We start from the raw sequence: 19,708 nt of genomic DNA, 5'->3' as shown, positions 1-19,708 counted from the left end.
TTCCTAGCCTACTCCCCTGTTGTCTGACTTTGATTGTAAGATCCTTGAGGGCAGGGACCTGTCGTCTTGTTTATAAAAACTCTGTGTACTTCACATTGTTAACACATCACATATCGGCTTCAGTTTGATGATACACTATTATAGGATGGTACTCACTAAATCAAAGAAAAATTTATTTAACTTAATTGGCTTGCAGGCTGCAAACTTCATTTGTCTGTATTTTAAAACGTGATTGGTCTCCTCTCAAGGAATTCTGGTCAGGTCCTCAGCTGGTAGTAGCAAACGCTTTTCATTAGAGCGGAAACAACTTAGTCTTCTGTGAACAGCATCCTCACGAGGTCTGGTTTAAAGCATTCCTGCTCCACCAACTTCTGAGGCTGAAACAAACATTGTACTGTAAATGGTTAAGAAAAGCTGCAGGAGATTAAAGTCCTCCTGTAAGTAAGTATCCCTTTGGCACACTGCCAGGCTTTTGAATAAGCTACACAGCTTGAATTCCACACTGACTATAAGGTTGCTTTATATCTTTCTAAATGAGCAGCTTGGCACCTAAAGGGAAATGTTGTGAAACATTTAATCATTGGTTAACAAGTGTGTAGCAGAGTCCAAAGCTAAGTCATGCAGGGATCTTATTTTCCAAGTCAAATTGGCTCCAGCTACAAGTGCTGAGAGGTAATTCAGCTGTAACAAGAGACTAACTTAATGGTCTGTACTCATGTTTACTTGGGAGTCAGTCTGAATCTGGTGCTGTGAACACAGTGGGTCTTCATACTGAGTACGTAAACATGAGCTGAATCTTTTTTAAAAAACAAAAACTGCATAGCGTTGTAGACATTTGCACAGTTTTTCAGGAAGCATAAGAGCACAGCTCTAAAGAGACAGTTTTAAGAAACAAGAAAAATTGTTTGCAATACTCGAATAATCAGCACAGAGTCCTCCGACCATGTCAATGTGGATTCCAAGCCATCATTCATCACATTTGAAAATACTTACAGTCCCATATTTAAGTAGCGTAGGCACTCCAGTTAAGTGAAGATTCTTTCTGAATTCATTGTTGGGATCTTTCCAACTGTGGGGGGGGGGGGCGGGGAATAAAAATGGGTAATAGTTTTAAAAGGCATTAGGTTAAAAGGCATGAAGATTTTGAGGGGGGAAATTTCATTAAGATTAATCTGTGAGGATTAATTACTTGTGACCTGGGAGGGGGGAGGAGTCTCATCTTAAAGGCTAAATGCCCTGAGAAAAGGAGAGGTGGCGCAGGGGATATTTCCAGACCCCAAACCTTATGGTTTGGCCAGGCAGTCCAAGCGCCCCCTTCTGGCAAAGAGAGATTGGGCATTCTCAGTTGTAACCACCTCATCATTAAATGCACTCCTCAATGAAAACCAGAATAAAATATTTTCAATGCCAATCAGACTTCTTTCTCAGGCATTTGAAAGTTAATTTTTATCTGCTGTTTTGGAAGACATTTCTATCTGGTTGATTTTAATAGTGATCATGTAGGGAGGGGTGTGTGTGTAGCTTTTGATTATTGCTTCTTGATGATCAAATTCCTTATGTAATTTTTCATTTTGACTAGATTTATTTTACTGTGAGTCAGCTTGATGCTGTTTGGGGTATAATTATGACAGTGATGATAATAATTATACCTTGTTAGAGAAAAACGTGACTTCCAAGCAAACCTGTACAAGCAAGGCTGTAGAATCATAGAATCATAGAATCATAGAATCATAGAGTTGGAAGAGACCACAAGGGCCATCGAGTCCAACCCCCTGCCAAGCAGGAAACACCATCAGAGCACTCCTGACATATGGTTGTCAAGCCTCTGCTTAAAGACCTCCAAAGAAGGAGACTCCACCACACTCCTTGGCAGCAAATTCCACTGTCGAACAGCTCTTACTGTCAGGAAGTTCTTCCTAATGTTTAGGTGGAATCTTCTTTCTTGTAGTTTGGATCCATTGCTCCGTGTCCGCTTCTCTGGAGCAGCAGAAAACAACCTTTCTCCCTCCTCTATGTGACATCCTTTTATATATTTGAACATGGCTATCATATCACCCCTTAACCTCCTCTTCTCCAGGCTAAACATGCCCAGCTCCCTTAGCCGTTCCTCATAAGGCATCGTTTCCAGGCCTTTGACCATTTTGGTTGCCCTCCTCTGGACACGTTCCAGTTTGTCAATGTCCTTCTTGAACTGTGGTGCCCAGAACTGGACACAGTACTCCAGGTGAGGTCTGACCAGAGCAGAATACAGTGGCACTATTACTTCCCTTGATCTAGATGCTATACTCCTATTGATGCAGCCCAGAATTGCATTGGCTTTTTTAGCTGCCGCGTCACACTGTTGGCTCATGTCAAGTTTGTGGTCAACCAAGACTCCTAGATCCTTTTCACATGTAGTGCTCTCAAGCCAGGTGTCACCCATCTTGTATTTGTGCCTCTCATTTTTTTTGCCCAAGTGCAATACTTTACATTTCTCCCTGTTAAAATTCATCTTGTTTGTTTTGGCCCAGTTCTCTAATCTGTCAAGGTCGTTTTGAAGTGTGTTCCTGTCCTCTGGGGTGTTAGCCACCCCTCCCAGTTTGGTGTCATCTGCAAATTTGATCAGGATGCCCTTGAGTCCATCATCCAAGTCGTTGATAAAGATGTTGAATAAGACCGGGCCCAAGACAGAACCCTGTGGCACCCCACTAGTCACTCTTCTCCAGGATGAAGAGGAACCATTGATGAGCACCCTTTGGGTTCGGTCAGTCAGCCAGTTACAAATCCACTGAGTGGTAGCATAGTCAAGACCGCATTTTACCAGCTTCTTTACAAGAATATCATGGGGCACCTTGTCAAATGCCTTGCTGAAATCAAGGTAGGCTACATCCACTGCGTTCCCTTCATCTACCAGGCTTGTAATTCTGTCAAAAAACGAGATCAGGTTAGTCTGACATGACTTATTTTTCAGAAATCCATGCTGACTATTGGTGATCACAGCATTCCTTTCCAGGTGCTCACAGACTGTTTGCTTAATGATCTGCTCCAGAATCTTCCCTGGTATTGATGTCAGACTGACTGGGCGGTAATTATTTGGGTCCTCTCTTTTCCCCTTTTTGAAAATAGGGACAACATTTGCCCTCCTCCAGTCTGCCGGGACTTCGCCTGTTCTCCAGGAATTCTCAAAGATGACTGCCAGTGGTTCTGAAATCACATCTGCCAGTTCTTTTAATACTCTTGGATGCAGTTCATCTGGCCCTGGAGACTTGAATACATCTAGACTAGCCAAGTATTCTTGTACTATCTCCTTAGTTATTCTGGGCTGTGTTTCCTCTGCTGAATCATTTGCTCCAAATTCTTCAGGTCGGGCATTGTTTTCTTTATCGGAGAAGACTGAGGCAAAGAAGGCATTGAGGAGTTCAGCCCTTTCTGTGTCCCCTGTTTGCATTTCACCATCTTCTCCTCTGAGTGACCCCACGGTTTCTTTGTTCTTCCTTTTGCTACGAACATACCCATAAAAGCCTTTTTTGTTGCTTTTAACCTCTCTAGCAAGGCTGTATTTGAACCAGGATAAATTAAGTGTCCATTCTGGTGTGAATAGGGGCAACATTGGGGGGGGGGCACCATGGGGATTTGTCTGTCCTGCTTTCTACAACACTCATCCCCAAAAGCTGGCAGAGCTCACTTAAAGGGCCTTTGCATGAACAAGACCCAGCACTGGATTGGCTCCCTGCTCAAAATCCGTGCTCTGCATGCTCCCCAACTTGCTCCACGTTATACTTACTAAGCTCTTTCTCCTACTTGGCAGTAAATGAACACTGATCCTTCTGGCAGGTGCTTGAGCTCTGCCCGCACAATGGGCTCCGCTGAAAGAAAGCAAAAGCAGCATGCTTACCAACCCATCTGATCACGCCGGACACTTCTAACACATCCTGAAGCTACCAGCAACCCCCTCCTCTCCCTTGCATGGAGCCCAACTGGGCCTGGATCATTTCTGTTGGGTTCACAACATGGGGGCTTTTTGGGTAGCCATAACACTTTAGAGTGCATTAATGTGCATCAAGGGTGTATCTCAAGTCACTGCTTTACTGCAGTGGTTCCCAAACATTTTGGGGCCATTGCCCCCCTTGGTTCCAAATTAATCACCAGAGCCCCCTACCCTAAACATTATTCAGAACAGTGGTTTGCATGACCCACGAAATAATTCAAAATGAGAAAAAAATGCATATTTGTTAAATATCCAATTAAAACTAGTTGAATTAGTTCAGCAAAACTGTTTAACTTCATCCAGTGATACCAGCTTTTCAAAGCCTGATACCTATTTTCACCTCCAGCGCCCCCTGCCTCATAGCTTCCCTAGGGAAAACCCACACCTCAGGTGGTGTAATTCTGCATGCAGCATGCAGTTTTAGACGGGGTTTTTTCCCCAGCCAGGGAACAGTTTAGAAATGACTTTTACGTGAATAAATAAAACGAATCGGCACAGCAGCCTAGCAAGGTCGGCCGGCGTTATTGCACTCATTTTACAGAATGGGGCGGAGGAGGAAGACTGAAGCGCCGAGAGGGAGGAGCGAGATTTGGAGCAGAGGCTGCCCCCTCTCTCATGCAAACATGCAAATTTGTGCATATCAGGAGGAGGAGGAGGATGCCCCACCGGTGACGCAGTCCGGGCACCAGCTGGTGCCGGTCTGCGGGTCCTTCGTGCCGCTGAAGTAAGCAAAGATCTGCCGGTCGCGGCGCTCCTGGACTGCGGCCGAGAATTCCTCGTAGCCGCTCACCGCTACCTCTTCGTAGCCTCTCATGGCGGACCGACACGCGCGGAGTCAGACAGGGAGAAGCGGACCCGGAAGGCGAAAGTAGACCAGGAAGGCTCCGCCCACCGAGGGGCGCGGTCACGACGGCGGCCGCGCGGGGACATGCGAGCAGGTCCTCCTTTCCCTTGTACTCTAGGATGTCTCTCGTCGGCCCCCGTACTTCCCCAGCCGTTTCCCGGCGGCCTTCGCGGCGCGCGGTTCCCAGGGAAACCATGGAGAGAAGAGGGAAGCGGCGTCGGCCATAGCGCGGTTTCTCTTCGGCCGCAGCGACCCTGTGGGTGGGTGGCCGGGCGGCGGCAGAGGGCCTGGCCTCTTCCCGCTCCCCAGTTTCGTGGGACCTCTTAGGCTCTCGAGGGAAGCAGCCCATGTGCAGCCAGGAGTCCAGGTCAAGCAGGGAGCTCCCAGATCCCCGGGCAACTTTTTAGGGGGCAGAAGCCAACCGAAGACTCCTATGTAGTCCAACCAGCATGGGATACAGTAGGGGCAACTTTGCCTCCATATAGAGGGGCTGCCTGCCTTTGTCTTTATTTTGTAGCCTGCAACTTCTGATAAGCTGGGGAGACAGGGAGACTGCAGGGGAGACAGTGGTCAGGCTCTGCCTTCTGCTCAGGAGGGCCCAGAATAAAGTACTGGCTGTCCTCCCGCCCCACGCAGAGAGGAATCAGCCTGTTGCTTGTGTCCATTTGAGCCCTCTGCTGTGCACTGTGAGGTTGTGGGACATGGATACCAGCTGCTTCTTAAAGTAGCCCTTCCACAGATCTGGTAACTGAGCAGGCACAAATGCTAGGGGCAGGGCAGGAGGAGCTGCAGGCCACCTGGACCTTCTTTCTCATGGAATTGTATAGAAGGAATCTTTATTGGTGCTCTCTGCAATGTTGCTTTCTCTTCCTACTTCTCCTTTTCTTCTTAATGGCTATACAAAGTGCAGGAGGCAGCCTTCCTCTTGAATACCAGACCCTGGAGCCAAGGCAAGCAACAGGAGAGGTTGTGCCTTCATGCATTCCTTGTTGCAGGCTTTTCCAGGGACCCCTAGTTGTTGTTTGGGCTCAGCTTGGTGAGATCCAACCAGCCTCTTTGTGCTCTTTTCCTTTGTACCTGGTCAGCCCTTATTTCCATTTCTCCTTTGAGCATTTTATGTGCCGAGGCAGCATTTTGGGAGAGTGGGTTGTGCATCTGGGCAGGCTTAGGAAATTTGTATCTTCTTTTGCCTGAAAGGTGAACAGTAAGAGAATAGTCTTGAGAAAAGTGAGCATATGCTGGTGGCAGTTCTTCCCCCTCCATTTCCCTTCTTAATTTTAATTGAGTTAGCAAAATAAGTGCAGGCATAATAGAAAGAGAACTAATAATCTAACTGATTTAAACCATAAAGTGTCACAGCCTGGGAGGACAAATAGCACAGCTCCAAAGAGGAAGTAAAGTACAAACTCATTTTACTTCATTTTTGTAGATCTTTACTATTTGTATTCTCCACCTGTGAGTTCTATTGTTATTGAGATTAAAGGTTTTATTTAGTCTTAAATGAGACAGATAGTTGTATATGTTGATGGCACTGAGTGGTCATGTGCCTTAATATTTGTATAACAAAACCATGTCATATATAAAAAAAGACAATTTGAGCTCTGCCCTTTAGATATTTATCGTTTATGAGATATAATGCATTCTGGTGTCAGTTCTTATATTTTCATTTCCTCTCAGTATTTCAGCAGTACCCTCATAGATGACTAGAGAGCACTGCTCTGTTGGGTGTGATGGGGCCGAGGAAGCCAGCAGCGGTCGGTGTTCCTTTAGCATCTCATTTACAGCCAGACAAAAGTGATGGAAGAGCCCCTCAGAGTACGATGCAGGTACTGGGCGATGCCTTTGCTTTGTGGTTCGGGTGCCAACCTGCCAGGTCTCTTTGGCCTAACTAGTTGGGCATGTTGCTTTTGCGATATGTTTATAAAACTTATACACCACTAGATTGTAAACAGCCTCAAAATAGTTTGCAATGAAGATAAAACACTAGAATTATCACAAAGAAAAGTTAGCAAGAATAAGACATTCAAAAAGTTAAAAGAATGATATACTTAAAAAAAGTGGGTGATGGGCCCAAAACTTGTACCTTTCCCCCCATGCTGACACTTGCTGTTTAATGTTTGGCACAGCTCCAGTTCAGTCGGGATGCCCCTGCCCTGCCAGAGAACTTGGCTGTCCGCTACAGCAACCCTCGCCCAATCATCATAGAGAAGCTGGCGCAGCCAGAGGCTAGACGGGATCCAGGAGCTGGCGATGGGCTCAGCTCACAGGGCTCCATGGCATTTTCCATTGTCTCTGAAGAGAAGCTCAACTTAGCCGTGCAGCTGGCCAGGAGGGACATGAAGCGACGGCACCTGGAGGAGCAGGTGAGGCAGCACTTCTCCAAGGGGGAGAAGGGCCCTCTGGCCACCTCCCTTCAGGGAAAGAAGTCTGGCAGTGTAGTTGCAAAGTCTCACTTGAATTTTGGACGTCAGCCGGGCCACTGCCCCAAGGTGGAAACTACCAGCTCTGGAGCCAAGGTCTACCTCTATACACCCTCCCGGGTCAAGTCGGACCCTTCTCTCTCTGACTCACCCCCCACCCGTGATCCGGGTCCCGGGCCTCCCCCAGCCTTCAAGAGGGAGGAAGACAGAAGCACCCTGGAGGTCAGGCGGCTGCAGAAGGAGCTTCAGAACTACATCCAGAAGATTGATGAACTGGTGAGGAGAGGTGAGAGAACTTCATGGAAGAAAGGGCTCTCAACGCCTGCTAGCCATGATGGCTGTGCTAAGCCTCTATGATTGGAGGCAGCAATGCTTTTTGAGTCCCTCTCCAGAGTCTGGAGGATGTACCCTCTGGGCTCTAGGGAAGGTCTCCTCATGAGCTGGAGGTGTAGTGGAATGCTCCCCATTTATGTAGGCATTACGTTCTGGCTCCCTGTGCACAAAAGTTAAATTTGCGTAAATTGGAAGTCGCTTGTAGTGGACAAAGTGTCAGACTGTGACCTGGGAAACCAGGGCTCAAATCCCCCTATATGGCTTGGACCAGTCATTATCTCTCAGCTTAATCTGCCTTGCCAGGGTTGTGGTCGGGAGGAGAACTATGCACTACCACCTTAAGCTCATTGGAGGAAAAGGTGGCATATAAATGTAATAAATAAATAACAACATAGTAACAAATTTGGACAGCTGCTTTCACATTTCCTCCTGGGGAAGCAGCTCAGAGTTGCCACCTTGAGCTGAGTTTTAGCTTTTTGCCTTGGGCGAGGGGAAAGTGCCATTGGGACATTTTCTGGAAGTGGAGCTGTTTCCAGGCAGCCTTGTGTCCAACTGGGAGGAAGGTGTCTCTCATCACCCTTCCCTCTCGACTGGGGGTTTTGTGCCAGCCTTTTCTGCTTTCTTCTCCAAAATCTCCACACCTGTCCCCCTCATTTGTGTTTGCTAAACATTTTTCCTCCTCAGAGAGAAGTGAGGAAATTTTGGATCCTGATGAAGAGCGCCGAGTCCAGATCCGGAGGCAGGAGCAGGCTGTGCGCTCTGCCCGGATGCTGTATGTGCTCCAGCAACAGGTCAGAACAAGCCCCAGGGGCCAGCATGCTGGTAGCTGTGGGGCCTGTAGAGCTGGGTGGGGCGGCCTGGATTTCAGCTCTGCCTACCTTGGGCAGAAACTTCTCTGGATGTCAGAACTTCTCACCTGAACCAGCAAACCAAGCACTTTGAATTCAAGTTTCCTCATGATTTTTCTACCTAATTTGTTTGCAACGTTCTTGAAACAGGTAAAAGAAATCGAGGACGACCTGGAGAAGCTGAACCCTCGTAAAATAAAGCACACAAAGAAGGTAAGAGATGGAAATTGCCCTGGAGAGTCTGTGGGAAGATCAATGATGCAGGCCAGGCTGGAGTCTCCTCAAAAGCGTTGTGGCAGATTTCTTCTGTAACCACCTCACTTTTAAAAGAATTTTATTATCAACAGAAAAGAGACAAAGAATAAAAATGATGTGCTTAATAGACGAAAATCTCTGATCCTATTCAGCTAGGGATAGACTTCCCCTCTGGTACTACCTTCTGCTTCTGGTGTTGTCGTGAAGCTCTTGCATCCTTGGCTTTTCTCCTTGACCAGAAATTACAAAATTGGAAGGGACCCCAAGGGTCATCTATTCCAACTCTATGCAGGATTCACAGCTAAAGAATCCCTGACAGATGGCTTCCTAATCTCTCTTTAAAAACCTTCAATGAAGGAGAATCTACTACTTTCCAAGGGAGATCTTTCCACTGTCAAACAGCTCTTACCATCAGGAAGTTCTTCCTAATGTTTAGTTGGACTCTCCTTTCTTGTCATTCAAATGCTCCCCTCTGGAGCAGCAGAGAGTAAGTCAACCTTTCCAGTTTTGGAAAAGAGCCCTGGCTCAGAGCAGCCCTCTCCTTAAGGCTGCCCAGCTAACTTCAGTTCTTTCTCACCCTCCTTCCCTTTGTGATGCAGTCACGTGCCATGGCCAGGCTGGCAGCAGCCCACCGGGGAGCCGTCCGAGCCCTGCAGGTCTTTGCCTCCCGTTTTGCTGACCAGCCGGAGGAGCAGCCAGTCCCAGCCCACTGCAAAGAGCTGGGCCACCTCATCCGGCAGCTCTCCCTCTGCTCCGCCCGCCTCGAGACAGACTCCTCCTCCCTTCCCGACAGAGTCGTTGACCTCCTGCTGCAGATTGAGGTCAGGTGTCATTGCTCCTTTGGTTGGGGGGGTATAGCATTTGCGGCTGAGGAGGGGGAGATGAAGAGCTCTGCCTCCCATGGGGAAATCCAGCCCCCCCCCCCACAAATCAGTCTGGGGCCAGTGGAAGGAGGGCATCACTTCATGGCCTCCAGGTTTGGGATACAAGGACAGAGCGGCCACCATGCCTATTTTAACCTGCTCTTTTGTGGCTATGCAAAGAACTGAGATCACCTCCTGGCAGCCTGTTTTGAAGGGATGTTTGCTACAGCCTTTGTTTTTTAAATGGCTGTTGTAAAAATGTCACTTAACAACTAAGGATTGGGTGACCCTGCCCAGTAACTCCACTCCTCAGATGGGGCACTGCTGAGAGGTGTGTTACTTTGCATGCTCCAGAGTTGCACTTGGAATGGACTAGGAACTGGGCTTTTAGTGTTGTAGTCCCAGCTCTCTGAAATCGGTTACCAGCTGAAATTAGACAGAGGGGTTGCCGCTCAGTGGTAGAGCAGCTGTTTCACCTGCAGAAGGTCCCAGGTTCAATCCCCAATGGCATCTCCAGGTGGGGCTGGGGGTGCATTTGTCTCTGAAACCCTGGAGGAGCTTTGCTGCCGGTCAGTGTTGGCAGTACTGAGCTAGATGGGCCATTGATCTGACTCCATGTAAGGCAGCTTCCTCCGTTCCTAGATTAGTATCTGATATTTAGGCAGCTGTTGGAGGCATTTTCATCAAGTGAATAACTTGCAAGGACTTAACTAAAGTTCTCTTAAGGCTGAATACTAGAGCAAGCTTGAGTGCAGGATTGCTTGGCAAGCCCTGTGGCTTGTTTAGGGGCTTTCTGTTCGGAGACGGATCAGGAGAGGGTGTGCCTGAGCTTTGCAATGAGCCCATTTTGCGTGTTTAATCTGAGGTGCAAATTGTCACGGCAGGATTTGGATTCTCTGCTGTCCAAGAAGGAGTCTCCCAAGAAAGGGGGGCCGAAAGGGAGTCTCTCTACGTCTCAAGCTGCCTCTGTGATGGACACAAACCGATGGCTGAAGAGAGAGAAGAAAGCTGCTGCCTCAGAGCCTAGAAAGCCGCCAGTGGCCAGGAGGCTCCTCCCTGGTGGGTCTTCTGGTTGTTGAGTCTGAAGAGGCTTGGTTGCTTTGCCTGTTTGCACATGTTTGAGCAGTGATCTCCCCTGCTAAGGCCTTGTTTTGCCCATCTGGGCATTTCCCCCCATAATTATTGTGGGCAGAGGTGCAGGGAGGGATTCCCAAGTGAGCCCAACTTTGCGGTATTGTGACTGATGGTTTGTGGACATCGAACTGTGGTGTCTAGAAAGGGGAAGCTGACTGCGGAGGGAGGTTTGCAAACAGAAATACATTTTTCTTTGAAGAGAGCAGTGGTTTCCAAAGTTGACAGTAGCACCCCCTGGAGGTGGGATTCCCTAGGAGGGCACTAAGAGGCAAGGCAGCAGCAGGGGGCGTGCTGGAAGTGACAGTGACTAAAAGCTGGTATAGAATCGTAGAATTGTAGAGTTGGAAGGGATCCTGGGAGGGATCTAGTCCAACCACCTGCTATGCAGGAATCTCAAGCATCCATGACAGATGGCCATCCCTCTTCTTAAAAGCCTCCAGTGAAGGAGAATCCAAGGGAGCCCATTCCACTGTTGAACAACTCCTACTGACAGAAAGTTATTCCTCATGTTGAGTTAGAATTGCCTTTCTTGCCATTTGATTGCCATCGGGTTGGGTCCTCCCCTCTGGAGCAGTGGAAAGCAAGCTTGCTCCATCTCCCATGTGGCAGCCCCTCAGATATGTGAAGATGGCTATCATATCATTTCTCAGTCTCCTCACTGGATCAAGTTCAGCAATCTTGCTTCATTTAAAATGATTTTGTTTAATTAATTCATTTTGAAAACACGTGCAATTAATTGTTATTGTTTTGAATTTTAATGTGTTATTACCTTTCTTAGTGAGTCATGCAGATCATTAATCTGAATCATGCTTTTTATAGGTTAGGGTGCGCTGGGGATGAATTTAAGGAACTAAGAGGAGGTGGGGTGGCCCAGGAGAGAGAAACCAGGAAAATGCACCCCATAGATTTTGCTGCCTGTCCATGGCATTCAGCCTTTGGGGGCTGCCCCTGAGAGCTTCCAGTTCCTATGCTCAAGCAGCCTTGTCATCATTGCCTTTAGATGAACATGAAGGACCTGATGGGCTTCTGGTGCCTCACAATCGAAGCAGTCCCTGCGACATGGCAGCCCTGGAGGGCCTGCCCCCTCCGGAGCGAGAGGTGGTGGGGCAGGCCAAGTGGGAGGCACTGGGGCATGTGAAGACCAGACCTGGCCCTGAGGTGGGGAGGCCCCCCCGGAAGAGAGGCGTGCTGCTCCCCACCAGACCGCAGGTAGGCAGACGTATAATCATCCGCCCTGTCTCTTGGCTTAATTTTGGGAGCTGCCAGACACTACCTCTGCCATGCTGTCACGTCTTGGCCTTCACTTCTCCAGAATTACAGTGGTTGAGGTGAAAGGCGTGCCATGTTTTGAAGAAGAGCTGCTTGAGCTGTCTGGAAATACATGGGGTTTTTTTCTTACTGTTATTTATTTTTCCCAAGGGAAACAGGCCCCCTACCAGGGCAAAAAGCGTGCAGCTTCATCAGGCCAAGCAGGCCCGCTTCCAGGAGCCCACCATCGCCTTCCGGCTCAAGGAGACAAAGCCGCCCACCCGCGATAGCCGGGTCCCCTGGGTGCCTCCCAGCCTCTCCTCCCCCCTGGCCTCACCTCAGAGGTAGGTTAGCATCTCTGCTGAGGCAGTGGTGTGGGATAGAGTTGGCCAGGTTACCTGAGCAGGGAGCAGGGAGCAGCCCCTTCTGTACCTGCTGGAATGTGTGAAGAGACCTTGCCCCACATCCAGGCCATCTGGGTCCATCTAGCTCAGCCTCCTCTGCATTACCTGGCAGCAGGGGCCGTCCGTGGTTCCTGACAGGGGTCTCTCTCCAGAAGTCATACCTTGGAGATGCTGGTGGGGATTGAACCTGATACCATCTGCATACAATGTGTAGGCTCTGTTAGGGAGCGACTGTGGCCCTTCCCTAGGAAGATGCTTAGTCAGGCCCTTGGTCCATCCAGCTTGGTGTTATGTAAACAGCTGGTAGAAGCTCTCCAGGGTTTCAGGACCTTTCTCAGTCCTACCTGGAGATGCTGCTGGGGATTGAACCCGGGACCTTCGGTTGTGCTATCCAGGATTGGTGGGAGTTGTAGTTCAGAACATCAGGAAGGTACCAGGTTTGGGGAAGGTAGCACTTTTGGACTCCACACATTGTACAGTGTGCGATGCAAAACTTTAGCTACAGCTAATGCCCAACTTTTCAAGGTTGGAACCACGACTCCAGTAATGGTAATTGCTTCTCTCTCTCCCCCCCCCTTCTCTTGCCCAAACCCAAAATTCCTTGCAGGCACTCGGAGAAAAGTCCCAGAGGCAGAGAGCCAAGGCCAGGGAGAGAGGCGGCAGAGGTGGAAGAAAAGAGTCGAGCAGCCCCAGAAAAGGAAATGCTCAGGTTGACCTGGGATCTTGTTTCACTTGGGGCTCCTCTGGTGGATTTCCCTTTCTCTAAACTTCTCATGCTAAATTTGCAGTCAACTGGGAGGGAAGCTGTCTTGGGAATATTCTTGCTTTGGGTTCAATTTTGAAGGCTCCCCTCAGTGAGAGAACAGTAGGGAGGTGGAGAAATAGACCCCAGCCTTGGTCAAAAACCCCAAGTGGGAGTGAAGTGGTAAACATGAAATGCCAAATTCTTATAGAATTCCATTGTTTGAACTCCCTGCAATGCTTCCAGGGATGATGGTGCCTCTGCAGCCCAGATAGCGGAGACGGTGGAGCGAGCTGTCCGGGAGCGGCTGGAGCCCCTCTTGGCAAACGCGCAGGTAAGGCAGCAGCCAGGAACCTTCACCCTCATCCCCACTCCACAGTCTTCTACATCACTTCCTGTTGAGGACCTCCACCGCATCTCTCATTTAACAGATGCCCAGCCCAATTTCTGGGGTCTGTCTCCTCCCAAGGTGAATTACAGCAAGCCAAGCAAATGCAGCATTATTAAGATTCCGAGTGTTGAAATAAAAGTAAAAGCTACAAAGGATGCTACAATATTTGGCATGGTTTTCAAAAATAAAAACCCCCCAGTGCAGCTGAGTGCAGCCTGGAAAAATACTTGCTTTTGGGTTTTCATAAAGGATAGCGGGGGCACAAATTTCCTGAGGGTGCCCCCACCACAGAGATGGACTTTTCCCTGGCTCCCAAGAGACTCTTTCAATGGTGGGCCAGAGCCCTTGGCCTCAGGGGCTGCTCTTCAAGTTCAGGCAGGGCTTGGTGGGTGTTGGGTGGCCCTTCAGGGAGCCTCAAATTATTTAGGGGTTTGAAGGCCTGGATAATTGCCTTGAATAGGCAGCCTGGCTCTGGAATAGGTGTCATGCCTGACTCTTATAAGGGGCTAGGGGGATTGGCCAAATCACTTGCTTGCCCACTCAGAGGAGCATTTTAGCCTCACAACACATCTGCCAGGAAGGGTCTGGGACTGTGCAGGAAGTCCTGTGGTGTCCTCTTGTTTCCTTAGAAGGTGAATCGCTCCTTGGAAAGGAACATCTGCCAGAAGGAGCTGCCCTGCCAGGATATTGGGAAGGTAGGACAAGAGCCAGGAAATGGAGGGATCTCTCTTGCCTGGCTGATGTGGCATGGCAGAGAAAGTTTTGCTACTTGGCCCACTTTTGGTGGAATCATGGAGGTGCAACATTGGAAGGGACCCCAAGGGTCATCTAGTTCAACCTCCTGCAGTGCAGGGATCCCTGACAGTGAGAGCTCCGTGTGTCCTCCTTCATTGTCAAGGCCCGGGTGCGACCTGGGCGAAAGAGACCCCTTTTGCTGCCTGTCCACAGTGGCCTGGAGCCCCATATCCCTGCTCCTCTGAGCCTCTTCTGGACATCTGTGGAGGCAGAAGAGAGAGGAGAGAGTCTAGCTGGCCTGACAGGCAGGTGCCTGCGCGTGAATGGGCCTTGCCTGAGGTGGGGCAGGGTGGGGGCTGATCTGGGCCTCCCTTTAAACCGGGGTGGGGAGAATTCTGCTCCAGACGCTTGCTTTGTGTATTGCCAGGCTCCTGTTGGTCTCCCGCGTCCAGGTCTGGAGGACTTTGCCAAGCTGCAGCATGAGGAGATTGAGACCCTCTCCAGCCCCTCTGACCTGGAGGCGATGCTGCAAAGGATGGAGGAGATTGAGGTGTGTTGGAGCTCAAGCCTTTTCCTTTGAGAAGGAAGAGGCTATGGGGTGGGGAGCTTCCCATGGCTTTTCTTGAATAAACGCCCTTGAGAACTGGCTGGCATGGAAGGCAGCAGCATCCTGGAATGGGGCAGCCTTGCTCTTGTGTGTGCCGGGGAGGGAGGTAATGGCTGAAGCCATGCTTGATGTCTTAACACCAAGGCCCCTGCCCCATAGCAGACAATCCCTTCCCTGTTTTTGGTTAAATGTTTTTTATTAATTTTCATGGAAAGGTTCTACAAAACTCTGCAAAACACAGTCTTATCAAACAGGATCTGATGGTATGCATAGTCTCCACATACAATGATAGATCACCGTTGAACAAAAGCAGTGAGGCAGTGTGCTTTCAAACGCCCTACCTCTTGACACCAGGGCCTAGTCACAGCTCCCCGGCCTAACATACCTCACAGAGTTGTTGTGGGGTTTAAATGAGGAGGAGAACCATGGACACCACCTTGGGCTCCTTGGAAAGTAAGATGAGATATAAATGAAGTGAATTAATGAATTAACTTTTCTGTCCTGCAGCGCTCCCAAGAGGCTGTCCGCAGGCGGTACCACCAGATTGTTTACTCTGATGCTGAGTTCTGGACTCGGCAAGAGAGATGGGGTGAGTGTCAGGCTTTGTGTTTTGGGGTTTGTAGGAAATAAAGGAGCAGAGGGTGACTGAAGACAGCCCCCCCCCCAAAAAAAAATACAGGCAAGGAGATGCCAAGAGATCAAGGAACGACCCTGCCTTCTCTGTGTGCTTCTCAATTTCCTTTCACATGCATTGGAGGTTGTGTTGCTGCTGTTGTGCCACCTCTGACTTGCAAGAGGAAAACTGGCTTCTTGGGGTGGTTCTTGGGTTGGAGCGGGTGGCCCATGAGGTGATGATTCCTGGAAAGAACATAAGATGAGCCTGCTGGATCAGGCCAATGACCCATCTGGTCCAGTATCCTGTTCTCACATTGGCCAACCAGATACCCATTATGGGAAACCCTCAATCAGGATTGGAGCACAAGAGCAATTTCCCCTTTGTGCAATTTCCAGCAGCTGCTTTTCAGAAGCATTACTGCCTCCAATTATGGAAGCAGAGCATAGCCATCATGGGTAGTTGCCATCAGCAGTCTTATCCTCCATGAATTTGATCTTCTTTCAAAGCCATCCAAGTTGGAAGCCATCACTGCCTCCTGTGGGAAGAAATTCGACAGTAACTGTGCTGCATGAATAACTCCTTCTTTTTCTCTTTCCTGAATCTTCAAATGTTCAGCTTCATTGGATGTCCAGGAGTTCTAGTGTTATGAGAGAGGAAGAAAAACTTGCCTCCCTGGGAATGTGGGAACAGGAAAGGTGTGCAAAGCTCCCCAGGTTGTAGCAGACGGTTTCTCATCTTCCTGATTTTTTTCTCCACTGCCCAGAGAGAGAAAATGCAGAAGCAGGCCAAGAGCCTGGGACTCCCCATCCCATCCAGATCACGAGGCGGGAGAGTCACCCAGAGCCCCAAGTGGACATTGTACTGGAAAGACCCCTGGACACCAAGTGAGTAGAGGATCCAGGAAATGCATCAGCGCTGCTGGTTGGGCTGAAAACCACCTGGCTGGGTGGGTTGCCGGGGAGTCACGGAATGTTTATGAATATTCTAATAGCCTAGAGGTCATGTGATAGCTGGAAAGGAAGATCAGAAGGCAGCTCAAGGTACCCCTCTGCTGCCGGGTTCTGGGGCAGAAGGAGGGGTAGAAAGGGGGTCACTAGGGAAGGCACCTGCCAGAGCAAGACCACGCTGGCATTCCTGGTTTCCACGGCAGCCACTAAGGACACTCACAAGAGGAAGATGAGCTTTTTCCATGGTGTGGGAAGGGGTGGCAGCGAGAGGAGCCCTCCTTCCGTAGATTCTTCTGCCTTCTCTCCCCTGGAGGGTCCAGGAGGTAGGGGAGATGAGGGTCCTGGATGCAGCATTGCTGAAGGGACCACAGGCAGGCTGGGGCACCTAAGGGGCTAAGACACGATTGGTGTCAGGAGGGGCTGCTGCTGTTGGCCCAAAGGGGAGGCTGGCCAGAGAGGCAGAGGAAAGAACCACATGGGAGGAGTCTGATGCTTCCACATAAGAAGAGCCTGGCTGTTGGATCAGGCCAACGACCCATCTAGTAGTCCAGCATCCTGTTCTCACAGTGGCCAACCACCACACTTCTCCAGTTAGGTCTTTGGCTTTCTGGGTCTGGTTTTGGGGCTCCTGCCGTGCCAAGGAATGGCCACTCACTTTGTGTGGTTGTGCTTCCAGTGCTGCAGAGGAGGAGGAAGAGAGTGCTGGGATGGAGGAGCTCCTGGAGCCCAGGAATGGGACTCTGCCGCCTTCGTCATTGCATCCCCGCCGGAAGGAGGCTGGCGTCTTCCTCTCCGTCCCTAAGAACATGCTGCAGAGCATTCACGATTACAGTGATCGATACAACCAGCACCTGAGGTGCATCTCCCATGAGGCGGTGGGCAGCTTCAACCCCTGGCGAATCGCAGAGAGGTACTGGAGGAGGAGTTGAGTCTGCTTGACAAGGCTTCTTTTCACTTGTGTTGCATCCATTGGGATTCCTCATGATGACACCAGGGGGCGCACCATGCACTGCCAAAGAAGGATCCAATATCTGTATCACAGCAATGCCTTTATTAAGCCTTTATTAGGTCACAAAATAGCAGGGATGCTTTCTAGTTTTCCAGAAGCTCTATATCAGGGCTGATGGCGAAAGAAAAAGCAAATAATTCTGGGAGGGAACCTTCCCTACAGCCACTACCCAATAGAATTAGAATTGTGGAGTTGGAAGGGACAGCAGGGGTCATCTAGCCTAACCCCCTTTGTTTTTACATCTGCGTATGAATCTGTCCCTTTGTGATGATAAATGGGGCTTCTGCTTCCCAGTTGGAGGGGGGTTGAAATGAAAAATGGGGTTTGGGGTGGCCATTCTTGTGATGTCCTCCTTAGGCGAGGGCCCGTGTGGAATAGTGTTTAGCATGCTGCACTGGGACCTGAGAGATACCAGAGTTCAAATCGTCATTCTGCCATGAAGCTCACTAGGTGTGACATTGGGGATCAGTCCCTGCCTTTCAGCCTAACCAACCTTGCAGGATTGTTGTGGGGATTAAATGGAGAGAGGGAGAACAATACCCAGTTGGGTGTGACAGAGGCTACTCCCTGCTCTTGTGTCACATGCTGGTGGGATCCCTTCCAAGGGAAGTCTAGTGGGAATCTCCTTCCTTGTCATTTGAGGAGGAGACCCTTGCAGGCTCTGGCATCCCTCCCCAGCAAGCAGATTGTGGCTGAGTTGCAGCAGTCCTCTGTGCCTGTAGTCCTACCTGTTGACTGTCTCTCCCTCCTGCTTCTCCCCCTGCAGCCTGGCCGAGGAGCTGACGGAGGAAGCCTTGGCGGACGTAGCCACGGAGCTGCAGGGCCTGTGTGAGGATTACGCAGAAGCTGTCTTCACCTCAGAGTTCCTGGAGGCAGCTGAGTAGGCAGCACTCGCCTCCTGCTCCTTCTCCTGGTCCAGCAGAGCTGGGCTGGGTGGCCTCCTCCTTGCAGCAGTGGTCGTGGACTTGTCAGGAAGGGCTCTCTCTTTGTGTGGAGTGGGAGCTTAACATGGGCAACATCCCAGGGGTGGTGTCTTCTCAATTCCAGCTGTGTTCGCCTTGTTCAGGAAGGGTGTCTGGGCATGGGAGCAGGGAGTATAATGATGGCTAAGCAAAGTGAATGATGTCTGGCACCTTCTGCTTAGCTGAGATGCCAGTCAAATGTCAGCTGTTCCAGGAAGAGTTTCCACCCAGCCAGGCTTTGTGAACAAATGGCTCTCTTTTTGCCCACTGTCACACTTGGGTCCTTCTGGGATGTTCCATCAGAAGAGTGGGCATCTAGGGGGTGCAGAAGCTGATCCACTGGGATCCCATTGGCGGGGGGGGGAGGGGGGAGGTTGCACAGGCTCTGCTTCTATGGCCTTTCTGCCCCCACACCTGGTGTCATTGACTCAAGTCTTGAGGCAACCTGTGTGCTCTGGTTGCGAAATGCATGTTGTGTCCTGTGAGATCTTGGGACCCTTCCTTCCTTCAGGGTTGGTACCTTCTCCACCTCTGTGGGAGCAGGCTTGCCTCTCTGACCTCTCCCCGCCTCTGGGAGTGCCAGGCTCCCTTCCCCAGGCACTGGGACTCTGCAAGGTTTACTTTATTTCAAGATGAAATAAAATAAATCAGATATTTAGTACGCTGTTGCAGGAGTTTGTCAAGCTACCAAACATCACCTCTTTGTATGAAGGTCGTATTTATGAAAGGTTTTGTACATTCCACTGGTAAATTTTCATACTCTGCTTTTTTTCTGAATGTGGGGGGGAACTCACCAAATTTATTAAATAAGCTTCTTACAATACTCACATGTCTGTATTTTTGTGCAATGATGTTTCTGCATCGATTATTGCTTTGGGAACCGGGGTCAACCCTGAGGGTGCTGCGAAAAAGTTCAAAGTGATTGCATTTTTGGATCAAGAGGAGGAGGAAGAGTCCCTCTCTCCTCACAGAGGGTGGCCTCCTAGGTCATGCAGAGGTCCTGTTGAGAAAGAGTTCTGTCCTTTTTTCCTATCTGGAATAGTTGGGATCCTAATTCATAAGCAATACAAAAGGCCTTATCTATGTTCATTGGTTCCTTCTCACTGCAACGATTTCACAGTGAGTCTTCTTGTGAGGTCTGCTCCTGCTGTCCTTTCAGAAAGCACAAGGCCTGCCTGAAGATTCTTAGCTCAAGGAAGTCAAATTCTTGAGCACCTGAGAGGCAATGACGGTGACTTTGGCCATGACCCATTGGGACATTTCCCTGCTGAACTGAGCAGGTCTGGCAGGAATGCTGATGGACTCCCTGCATGTGGATTCTGTGTCCATTTTACTTCCCCACCTAAGGCATGGCTTGATTCTGCTGCTATCTGAGCCAAGGGA

The 19,708-nt window shown here is 49.7% G+C and overlaps 3 protein-coding genes across 4 annotated transcripts in view; 2 read left to right on the top strand and 1 right to left on the bottom strand.

The window, feature by feature from the left end:
• Positions 1 to 149: 149 nt before the first annotated feature.
• On the bottom strand, positions 150 to 4,848 carry TXNDC17 (thioredoxin domain containing 17). The gene is made up of 4 exons (XM_053367154.1): positions 4,634 to 4,848; positions 3,764 to 3,845; positions 994 to 1,069; positions 150 to 377 (listed from the first exon to the last, which is right to left on the bottom strand). The coding sequence occupies exons 1-4, from the start codon at positions 4,779 to 4,781 to the stop codon at positions 309 to 311; spliced, it is 375 nt and encodes a 124-aa protein (XP_053223129.1). The 5' UTR covers positions 4,782 to 4,848; the 3' UTR covers positions 150 to 308.
• Positions 4,849 to 6,488: 1,640 nt separating this feature from the next.
• KIAA0753 (KIAA0753 ortholog) lies at positions 6,489 to 19,148 on the top strand. Of its 2 annotated transcripts, XM_053367148.1 has the most exons (16): positions 6,489 to 6,637; positions 6,938 to 7,517; positions 8,249 to 8,355; positions 8,563 to 8,625; positions 9,267 to 9,488; positions 10,415 to 10,589; positions 11,665 to 11,873; positions 12,084 to 12,256; positions 12,924 to 13,025; positions 13,305 to 13,392; positions 14,079 to 14,144; positions 14,612 to 14,734; positions 15,299 to 15,380; positions 16,171 to 16,291; positions 17,031 to 17,264; positions 18,130 to 19,148. In XM_053367148.1, exons 1-16 carry the CDS (start codon positions 6,542 to 6,544, stop codon positions 18,245 to 18,247), a joined length of 2,559 nt encoding a protein of 852 aa, XP_053223123.1. In that variant the 5' UTR covers positions 6,489 to 6,541; the 3' UTR covers positions 18,248 to 19,148. The 2 variants fall into 2 exon arrangements, with proteins under 2 accessions (XP_053223123.1, XP_053223125.1); XM_053367150.1 differs by lacking the exon at positions 17,031 to 17,264.
• The window catches only part of HIP1 (huntingtin interacting protein 1), a 315,500-nt gene continuing 306,015 nt past the window's right edge, over positions 10,224 to 19,708 (top strand). Inside the window, exon 1 of the mRNA XM_053367144.1 lies at positions 10,224 to 10,228. The gene's annotated coding sequence lies outside the window, so the exon portion shown is untranslated. The remainder of the gene's footprint in view (positions 10,229 to 19,708) is intronic.

This window comes from Podarcis raffonei, chromosome 15 (genome assembly GCF_027172205.1).
Source record: "Podarcis raffonei isolate rPodRaf1 chromosome 15, rPodRaf1.pri, whole genome shotgun sequence".
Classification (NCBI taxonomy): Eukaryota; Metazoa; Chordata; class Lepidosauria; order Squamata; family Lacertidae; genus Podarcis; species Podarcis raffonei.
Note: the sequence above shows the minus strand (reverse complement) of the source record. Positions and strands in the feature narration are given on the sequence as shown.

Bases quoted from the DNA above. Each gene is read 5' to 3' on its own strand.
- TXNDC17 (XM_053367154.1), bottom strand. From the start codon at position 4,781: ATGAGAGGCTACGAAGAGGTAGCGGTGAGCGGCTACGAGGAATTCTCG. The intron at 3,846-4,633 runs GTGGGGCATCCT...GCTTTCTTTCAG, and splicing joins GTGCCCGGACTGCGTCACCG to CGGAGCCCATTGTGCGGGCA. The intron at 378-993 runs GTAAGTATTTTC...TGTTTGTTTCAG, and splicing joins CGCTACTTAAATATGGGACT to CCTCAGAAGTTGGTGGAGCA.
- KIAA0753 (XM_053367148.1), top strand. From the start codon at position 6,542: ATGGGGCCGAGGAAGCCAGCAGCGGTCGGTGTTCCTTTAGCATCTCAT. The intron at 7,518-8,248 runs GTGAGAGAACTT...TTTCCTCCTCAG, and splicing joins TGATGAACTGGTGAGGAGAG to AGAGAAGTGAGGAAATTTTG. The intron at 10,590-11,664 runs GTGGGTCTTCTG...CATTGCCTTTAG, and splicing joins GGCCAGGAGGCTCCTCCCTG to ATGAACATGAAGGACCTGAT.